Source organism: Seriola lalandi, unplaced genomic scaffold (genome assembly GCF_002814215.2).
Source record: "Seriola lalandi dorsalis isolate HSWRI2012SDOR001 ecotype SW California unplaced genomic scaffold, Sedor1 jcf7180002054694, whole genome shotgun sequence".
NCBI lineage: Eukaryota > Metazoa > Chordata > Actinopteri > Carangiformes > Carangidae > Seriola > Seriola lalandi.
Genome location: NW_019525247.1, coordinates 1,192,501 through 1,202,332, shown reverse-complemented (window position 1 = coordinate 1,202,332; position 9,832 = coordinate 1,192,501). Strand labels below are relative to the sequence as shown.

General features: G+C 40.5%; 1 protein-coding gene across 1 annotated transcript in view; it reads left to right on the top strand.

Annotated features, from left to right (window-relative positions):
• ablim2 (actin binding LIM protein family, member 2) overlaps positions 1 to 9,832 on the top strand; it is a 70,984-nt gene that overhangs the window by 40,997 nt on the left and 20,155 nt on the right. Inside the window, exons 9-14 of the mRNA XM_023423921.2 lie at positions 2,016 to 2,057; positions 3,516 to 3,593; positions 3,726 to 3,869; positions 5,505 to 5,537; positions 6,436 to 6,553; positions 8,022 to 8,306. Coding sequence (XP_023279689.1) covers positions 2,016 to 2,057; positions 3,516 to 3,593; positions 3,726 to 3,869; positions 5,505 to 5,537; positions 6,436 to 6,553; positions 8,022 to 8,306 — 700 coding nt within the window. The remainder of the gene's footprint in view (positions 1 to 2,015; positions 2,058 to 3,515; positions 3,594 to 3,725; positions 3,870 to 5,504; positions 5,538 to 6,435; positions 6,554 to 8,021; positions 8,307 to 9,832) is intronic.

Genomic DNA, 9,832 nt, shown 5'->3' with positions numbered 1-9,832 from the left:
CTGTCTACCACTCACTGTAATATCAAATAAAGGCAAAAGTGCCCAAAAATATTTAAAAAAAATCTCACTCCAGGTGAAGAGCTGAGTCATGAACGTAGTCGCCATAGTCTCATTTAGCTTCACCTTGTATAGATGTCAATATTGTCATCCACACATTACTTCATCACAGAGATATAATAAATAATATACAGCAAACTAGAACAATGGCAAACTGAACAAAAACTAGTGAAAACTACAACACTACTACACAGCCATGCCAGCAACTGTATGGCTGTGAGGCTTTACCAATCAATCAATCAACCAATCAACCAATCAATCAAACTTTATTTGAATAGCGCTTTACAGGTCAGTGCAGTTCAAAGCTAAATGAGCTTAAAAGAAAAGGGCAAATCAAGTAAGAAAGCTGACAATAAAATAGAATAAGATACAATAAAATACAATCTTGATCATGATTACAATAAAAATAAGTGAATAAAATAAAGTGACTAATGACTTAATGAAAAGCCAGGTTGAAGAGGAACATTTTGAGTTTTAAACATTTCAACACTTCCAGCTGTTCCATCGGCTCAGAGCATCAAAGCTGAAAGCTGCCCCACCAAAGGTTTTGGTCCATGCTTATGCTAATGTTAGCATGCTAATATGCAACAGTGTTAACAAAGACAATGCTAATATGTTTACCATGTTCACCTTGATCTGAATTACACATGTTCACATGCTAACACTTGCTCAACTCACACTACCAGCCACAATATGAACGGACATGTGAAATGCTGTAAACGATCTCTGTGTCTGTGTCTTCAGGATCTTCTATCTGGCATCCTCCGTGCAGACAAGCAGCCAAGCAGGAGGAGAAGAGTAAGGTGGGTGGAAAAGATCTTGAGTCAACTACGTAAAAAAAAAAAAAAATCCCCAAATAGAACCAAAACAGAAACACGTCAGACCACAGAGCGTCCGGCACTTAGACTGCTTTTACTAGGATGTTACATGGGAAGATATGAGCGGATGGTGGAGGCTGTTGTAGTGGAACTGCTACACTGACGAGCGACCAGCAGCTTTCTTCTTATCAGGGGCCCCTCAGGGTGTGAGGGAGAGAGGGAGTGGGGTTTGTGTGTGTGTGTGTCTTCTCCAGTGTTGAAAATGTCAGTTGAATTAGTTCCTGATCTTTTTATTTGACCTCCCTGATGAGACCTTTTCAATATCGTCAGCAAACGTTATGTAAAGTGCTGTTAAGCTGCTTTTCGGCTGTTTTCGGATCAGTGAGGAGCAGAGGATTAAAGTCTGCTATCAGCCTGAACCTCACACGTATCTTCACTTACCACAGTCACAGTCTGGCAGACAAAATCAAAGTTGGAAGTCGTCTGCAGTGATGATCAGACACGGTCCCAAACCACACAAGATGCTACACCTTTACTTTCTACTTATCTTTATAATACGCAGTTCTGCTGTTGGATAGCAGTCGACCTGTGACTACCAGTTAAACCTTATCAGTGAAAACAAAGGGGTTCTCCACAGATTGATATTTTGTCTTTGGAAGTTTTAATAAATTCTTTATTCTGTAGACCGACTTTTTCATATCACGTAGTCTCAGACTCACAACCTGCTTTGGACCGGTATGCAGTCTGGCATCGGGATACAGGGATCAATAGTAAGATTGATTTGTCAGCAGTTAGTGAGCATTGCTAGTGTAATTTTCCCACTTCTACATACATCAGTGAGGACTGACCCCCTCCACCCTCCACCCCCCCAGGATTCTGCTCAGTGTCAAATCAGAAAAAGACCCATATACACAGGCTCCTCTAACAGTCACCAACAGAAAGAGTTAGCTAGTTGAAACCTCGAGGTTTATCAGGACCTACACTGAGCCAGCTGACCGTTCACAGCAAAGAGGAGGAGGGAGTTCATTATTTGTACATTATTACATCATTTCATTTTTACATACAACAGCCTCACATCCAGTATCTGCCCGTCCGCCATCTCCCATCCTCATTCTTCATCATACTCCCTCTCCTTCCCAGAAGCAGGTCCGGATACAGCTCAGTGACGTCCCTGAGCAACAGGTTGGTGCCCCTGTACGCCCCCCCGCACCCGCCAAAACCTCACTTAACCCCCCCTACCCCCCCACATCCATCTTCTGCATGGGTTGACAGCTACTGCTACATTTGCTTCATGTCGAGCAGCAGCCGCATCGACGGGTCCACATCAAGACACTGAATGTTTGAGGCAGATCTGATGATGCTGATGATCAGCCTGTGCATGTACAGGGAGGGTTTAATGAACGAGCAGAGATGACGGATGTGCCCGGACCTGCAGGATACATCGGGGCAACACTCACACAACTTGAACAGCCAGGGTGGAGCTGACTTGTTTAAAGATAAATCTATAAGATGATGAAGATCAGACTTTAATCACAAGCCTTATTTTTATTCATCTGTTCTGAGGGGGGGAGGTTCACTGCTCTCTTCAACTTGTGTGATGTAACAATAACTGATATTTGCTGATTGCCCATGCCTGACACAGCTTCACTAATAGAGCCGCAGTACTCGTGTGTGGGCGTGTGTGTGTGTGTGTGTGTGTGTGTATCTTGTGTGTGATTAAAGCACATTGTTCTGTTCTGTTGTACTTGGGACTTAGTTTATGAAGTTGATGTTTAAGCTCAAGTTTAAAGGGTTAGAGTCAAAGGTCTCCGCAGCGAACATCCAACTCAATTTATTCAAAATTCAATTCATTTTTCTGCATTTTTCTTCGTAGTTTGCTCGTAGGTGTGAACCAGCTGGGGGCCGATGCTGTCACCTGTTGTTCAGCACTCTTCACTTCATGAGTCTGTACATGAATATTTGTTGTAGTGTAGTGTGTATGTGAGCGTACGTAGTGCTGAGGTTATGGGAAAGTTCATGCCTGTGTTTGACAGCTAATGTTATGTGGGCTTGATGAAGAAAGGGAAACATGTAGTAGTGTTTGTGGGCTATAAAATACGAAGTTTTCCAGCTGGTAGCACACCGCAGAAGTTGACAGGAAGCTGAATATGCTAAATATGTACAAAGCGCTGTGACACACAGGGCTGTGGAATGACTGCTGGTAGGACAAAACAAGCAATTTGAAGATTTCACCTCTGATTCTGGGAAATTATGACGTTTTTTTCACTCATTTCTGACAATTAACAGACCAAACAGTCCGATAATGCAAAACCAATCAAGAGCTTAGATATTCATAAAGAAATCAATCATTGTTTGTGATCACTGTTATCAATAACAGGACGGGGAGTTGCCCTGTGTTCTCACTGATTCACCGTGTTGTCACCAGACGACGGTTCATGTCTTTCTTTCCACTGGAGATGAAAATCTGAACTAAACCTCTGTTCACACAAAGCATGAGCTTGAGTGGATGAGCAGTAAAGATACTTAATGTTTCTGTCACCTCCACATATCAGCTTCTAGTATGTTTACACAGTGCGTGTGTGTGTGTGTGTGTGCGCGTGTGTGTGTGTGTGTGTGTGTGTGTGTTTGTGTCTGTTTTAGGTGACCCGGACTTCTTCTGAGAGCATCACCTCTGTCCCAGCATCCAGCGCCTCCGGCTCTCCAAGCAGAGTCATCTATGTAAGACTGGGGGCAGCAGCTGCAGATACATATGTGTTTGAAAATGATCTGTAGCGTTTGTTTCTTACATATTAGTTCAACAAAGCCCTGACAAACAAGTTAACCGTGTATTTGATTGCTTCATTCTTTCAGGCCAAATTAGGAGAGGAGATGCTGGACTACAAGGACCTGGCAGCTCTTCCAAAGACCAAGGCCATCTACAACATCGACAGGCCTGACATGCTGTCCTACTCTCCGTACGTCAGCTACCCATCTGAGGAGAGGCACTACGGAGAGGTAGACCAGCCTCTTCCCTTTCTCTGCTTTCTTTCTTTTTTTTTTTTCTCTTCTCTCTTTTCCAGTCGATTCCACTCAAGAACTCACTCACGAATTTATGGGCTACTACATTGCTTTGAATGATATAGTTATTAATATTTACATTTTAGATAAAAATATGAACTTATGATTAGCATTTGATATATGATGCATTCAATTAATTAACCAACTGCATATGCAGTAAACTTTGCCTAAACCAAATGCAACACAGAAATGATGTACTTTATGTATTCATTAAATACATATATGTATGTATATATACAGTATATTTACTACATATAATGCATCATTTTATATATATCAGATACAACATAATGCATGGTAAGCTTACACTGACAACCAGCATAGTGAGCACATTTACAGCAGCTGCTGCTTCAATTGGTTTAATATTTCTGCATATTGCTGCAGTGATGTAGACGTGCACTCCAGGGCGTGGCCAGTACACCATGACATCACTGTTTGGTTTGGTTCTGGGTGCCACAGAGCGCAATTACCCAGCAGTGACGCTGTCTGTATTCAGAGCTGAAACGACACTTTTTACCTGAGAGCAGAGAAACACTCTTTGAATGGTGGAGAGTTCCTCTTTAAATGCGGCTTACTGATGATATTTACATTTTGAATGCTAGACCTGTTACCCGTAGTGATACTTGTACATTACATTAGTGCATTTACTTTAATTAAGAATATTTACTTCCTCAAATTTGTCATGACATTTGACAAATTATGTCATTTTAACAAGCCACCCTTTATAAAGTGAGTATAAGTTGTAACTAATGGCTTTATAAATGGGCCATAAAGTCGTTAATAATACTTTATAGATAAGTCATTTAAATGAACCTTTGGGTTGCAAGTCTGTGAAGAATCTCCTCGGCTGGTGTTTTCCACCTGCTCTGTTGTCTTTAGCTACAGGTGCTGCAGAGCATCTCAATCAAAATCCATTTATGAACACTTGATGTATTATTATGAAATTAATAGCTGATGACTTACTACTATATCAACTGCTATTGGTGTATTAGAATTTGAGAATTAATTTTTTTATTAGTTACCTTGACAGCTCATTAGAAACTGAGAAGTTACTGACTCGTTATTATTGACTTTATTAATGACTTATTTTTCAAAACCAAAGGTGACTAATAATAAAGCCAATAGTTTATTATAAAGAGGAAATGGTGTGAAAAGACAACGGAGTAGAGTATATGTGTAGAAGAGATAGTGATGTTTTGCCAAGAGATTAAATGTTTATTACTATTTTATATTACACATAAAAACAGATTGCTGTAGCTTTGTGTAACTTTCCTTTCATAGCCTCTCTGTTGCCTTTTTTTTTAATTTCTCACTTTGCTATCCCTCCATCATCCACGACCACACGCTGGGTTTTCCCACACTTGACACATCCATTCCTCTGCAGTTCAGTCACAGCCTCAACCTGACCATGTAAACTGAACAGATCCGCCTCATTCATCTCATCCATCCGCTAAAGAACGTCATTACTCACTGACACTGAATGATCGCTCTCATGGTTGGATGGTTAACTCATATAATCTCTCATATGAGTTCGTCCTAATCATTGGCTTTCTCCCCCCTCTTCATTTGCAGTCCCCCCAGCTGCTTTCTCCTACTCCTACTGAGGTAACGTGATTCCCTATGTCTCACTGTGCATGTCACACATCACATGTCAAGTGTTTGTTTGTGTAGGCTTTCAAAATGTAGATCTTTAAAATAAGAGAAGTAGGACCTTTAAAGGGTTTGATATGTGTCAGCGGTCCATACAGATGCTGTCTGCTTAGATTAAAGCAGTTCATATGTTCTTGTGCTTAAAGGATTTCCAACATCATCGAGACAAGCTAACAGTTTAGCCAATTATCTAAACCATTTTATTTGGAGGTGAAACCGTAAATGTTTAATAATCCCTCATTCCATAGGAAAACTGTGCACAGCTCTGTTGTTGGAGGTCAAAGTTGAAGTTTTCTGTTGCAGCTTGTCTGACTGCTCTTGCCCCATAGGGTTTGCTAGGGTGTGATGTAGCACATGTATAGCCACAGAGTTTTCCATTCAACACATAATTCTATGTGTATTCACATAAGTCTGATGCTGTACATATTGACAGCTACTGCTGCTGGCTGATACATAGGCAGGGTAAGAATAAGTGGCATCATCTTCCTACATAGTTATCTCGCCACCTAGCTACACCCATGAAAGGTAGCAACAGAAAAAAAAGGCCACAAAAACACTGACAGTGTGGGTGAGATTTTTGCAGCCGTTCAAGTTGAAGAAAATATGTTTTTTTTGTTGTTTTGACTCTTTAAAAAGCAGAAGTGTCAGTCTTCTGTGTTATCATGACGTTATGTTTTCCTTGATCCTTTGTAAGCCTTGTGCAATGTAATGAATCCATTTTATTAAGAGTGCATCAGAGATGGAGTCTTGCCCACATTCCTGTCTGACACCGAAATGAAGGAGTGAGTCAGGACGTGTTTCTCCGTAGAATGAACTGATTTATTTTATTATGTTTTGTGTTTTCTGCATCCAGGGTGATGGGGAGAAGTCACCCCGTCAGAGAAGGCCCTCCAGTCCCAGCTCCAACAGCTCCCTGGGGGGCCATGGACGTTATACCCCATCCCGCTCCCCTCAAAACTACAGCCGAGCAGGTATCAGCCTCATACACACAGTAGTACACCAGAATCCATATAATGCTGTTGTCACATGAAAACGTCCAAGTTAAAGTATGACTTTCTAAAATACTGAAGGAATATATTACCCAGAAACCCATGCATATTCATTGCATTCTCATTGCTTTTTTTTCTCATCAGTAAATAATTGAGAATAATGTCGTGCAAAAGAAAAAAGTGGCAACTGAGAGGTTTTTTTCACTGTATATAGAAGAAAGCATCTGCTACAAACATTTCCTTCCATTCATCATCCTCAAAACCAGAAATGAAATGACATGCTCCTCCCTGGGCTGATTAAAATCTGCAGGCCTTATATTACACTGTCAAAACCCATTAGAGGATATCAAGCTAAGTCAAAGTCTGCTTTTGTATTTCCTAATAAAAATGTCACTTGACAGCAGAGATTCATTCCTGAAGTATATGTTCTGTTTGTTGTAAATCTTCCCCTTTGTTAGAATAAGATGATACAGTTTCCCTCAAAGCATAATATTTGTGGATTTTTCTCAAATCTACAGTAAATCTCTTGAGCTCAATAATTGGTTTCATCCAAGGCATTTTGAAATACTGAGATCATGAGTCCAAGTCCCTCACAATGACTTCACCCCTCATTATTTAGCATTTATAAGCAGTATATAAACACTAAATATCTGGTTATTAATACACTGTATTATCATTTTAAGCGAATATTAGGACATTTTTTTTCAAGTTTGAGAATGTGTTGTTCTACTATTTCTTTTCCTATGAATTATTTGTAGCTGTTGTTCATCAGTGTAAACACCGTATAACAGCTGTAATCATATGTCATGATAACCACACATGAATAACACTGTGTTAAAAATGATTCAGTAACTGTGTTTATACGTGCACAAATGATTCACTAGTGGTTTTAAAAAAAAAACATGTTCAGATTCACTGAGACGTGTTCAGCTGGAAGGTTTGATTCTTGACCAGGAAGTATCAAACAGAATGTGTTGCTCAGTTGTCATGGGAAGTAATTAAGTATTTATAAATGAATGATCACTTTATTAGTAAATCTGATTAATAAATGTTATTAACTAATTCTTTATATTTCATCAACAAATAAGATATGAAAACATTTCAGTTGTGTTATACAATATATCATCTTACAACTACTGCTTATTAATGGCATCTAGGAACGGTCAAAATACAGTGCTATCCAATGTTTATAGTCTTGGCACAGATATCAATACCCAACCTTAGTTCTATAATGGTGTATTTTTGTTGGCCTAAAAGTAGTCAGATACTTTAAAATCATCACCAACAAAAAACAGAAAACAACTAAAACCAAATACAATTCCTGTTTCATTAATGTCCTGTAATGCTAATTGTCAAAAAGACTTGACTATGTATACATTGTATTTATTGTATACGTTCACATTTTCATCTAGTGACTCATCATGTTTCTGTGATCTGATTGGACATTCAGGGCCAGAGTTATACCTTGGCGATAGATACAGCAGCCAGGCCCGTGACTCCAGTTCTCTTCCTTTGCCCCCAGCCCTCATGGGTGGCATTAAGTACCCTTTCAACTGGGCCAGGGACTCATCCTCCCTCCCTGTTCACTATTCTGGTGGGACCGAAGGGAGTGGAGGTGGTGGTGGCGGCAAGTACTCACCCACACCAGCAGGTGGCAGTACAGGCTTGTCTTTACACCTAAACCCCACCACCCTGGCCATGCTGAAGCAGCACAACTACATCCCTTACTTCAGAGGTATCAAAGCACGCTGAGACCAAGACCTGGTCCAATACAGACAAGGGACAAGTAGCTGGAATCATTGCTGTTGTCAAATCTTAGACAGACAAAAAACCTCCAACCTTTCAAGAACTATCAAAAAGCTAATATTTGAATGGGAATTTAAAGTGCCCCAAACATGGGGTTTTTAACTTGCTACCCAACCAGAATGAGTTTTGCAATCCTTGGATTTAGGAACAGCAGCAATGTGCCAGTCTTCGCTGTATTTGACCGAGATCAAAGGTCCTTCAGAATGGAATGCTGTGATACAACCATTGAAATGAGTTCACTTGGCATGAGTTGTGGTTAAGCACCAAATTAACCATGTGTTGGAAACTCTCACTCTGGGTCTCTGGGTCTCTTGGTTCACCATAGACCAATGAGTCATAATGGGAAACAGAACATCTGACCTGGTGTGTTCTGTAACCACTGTTTGATCACTCATGAGGGTTTATTTTCTCTAATTCTTGAACTAAAGCCATGAAACTGCTAATGCTATTCATGATACCACACATCCGTGAAATCAACATCACAAACCAGTGCTGTACATATCCCCTGGTGAACCCAGCAGGAAGGCTTATCCAACCACTTCCCTTTGCTTCATCTTCTGCCTATCCATTGATCTCCCTCACCCCCAGGGTTCAAACAGGACCCCCTCCCTGACCCTAAACCTAGGACATCTCTGCATCTCAGTTTACCTCCTCCTGACGGTAAAAAACCCCAGTAGTCTTTCTCTTCTTTGTGTCCCCTGTCCCCTAGTGGAATGGTTAGCAGGCTTTGTGATGTTGTTGTCTGGTATCATGGTGTTGTTGGGTTCATGGGATGCATCAAGGTACATTCGTAGGACCACTCAGTTTTCTCACTCTGCCTGCCCTGTTCACTTGTGTCTGTGGACGTGGTTGTTGTCGTGCATGGTTAACTTGATGTAAACCTGAGTGTGACCCTGATACATTTGGCATTATCTTTGGGATGAAGATTGAGGGAGATTTCATTTTTGTGCTTGTCTGTTCAGATTGTTGACCTCATTGTTTGCCTGCCTTTGACTTTAATCTACCCTGTTGTTTTTCCTTGTTCATTGTTATGTGTCAAACCTTATCCCCTTGATGTTATTTGTTCTTGTCCTTGGTGTGAATCTTTATAAAGTGCAGATTTTGGGTTTTGATGACTGACAAAATGCAAATGGAGGTTTGCAGGCAGGGTGACAAGTATAATTGGTGAATTCTGTTGTTTTTGACAGAAGCACAAGTAAGTACGTTATCGACAAATGGATTCCTTAGAAACAACTCTCCTGACCAAACCACTGATGAATAACTGAATATTTTAACTGTAAGTCAAGGAGATAATACAGTGGTCCTGAGAGTCAAAATACAACAACATTTCAGAAAACACATAATTTTAAACCAATCTGGAATGTCCCTGACTGACTGACTGACTGATATTTCCACCACTGGTCAGTCGAGTGCCTCGTCACTGAGTTGGAGTCTCTGGATCAAACAGGTTCTATT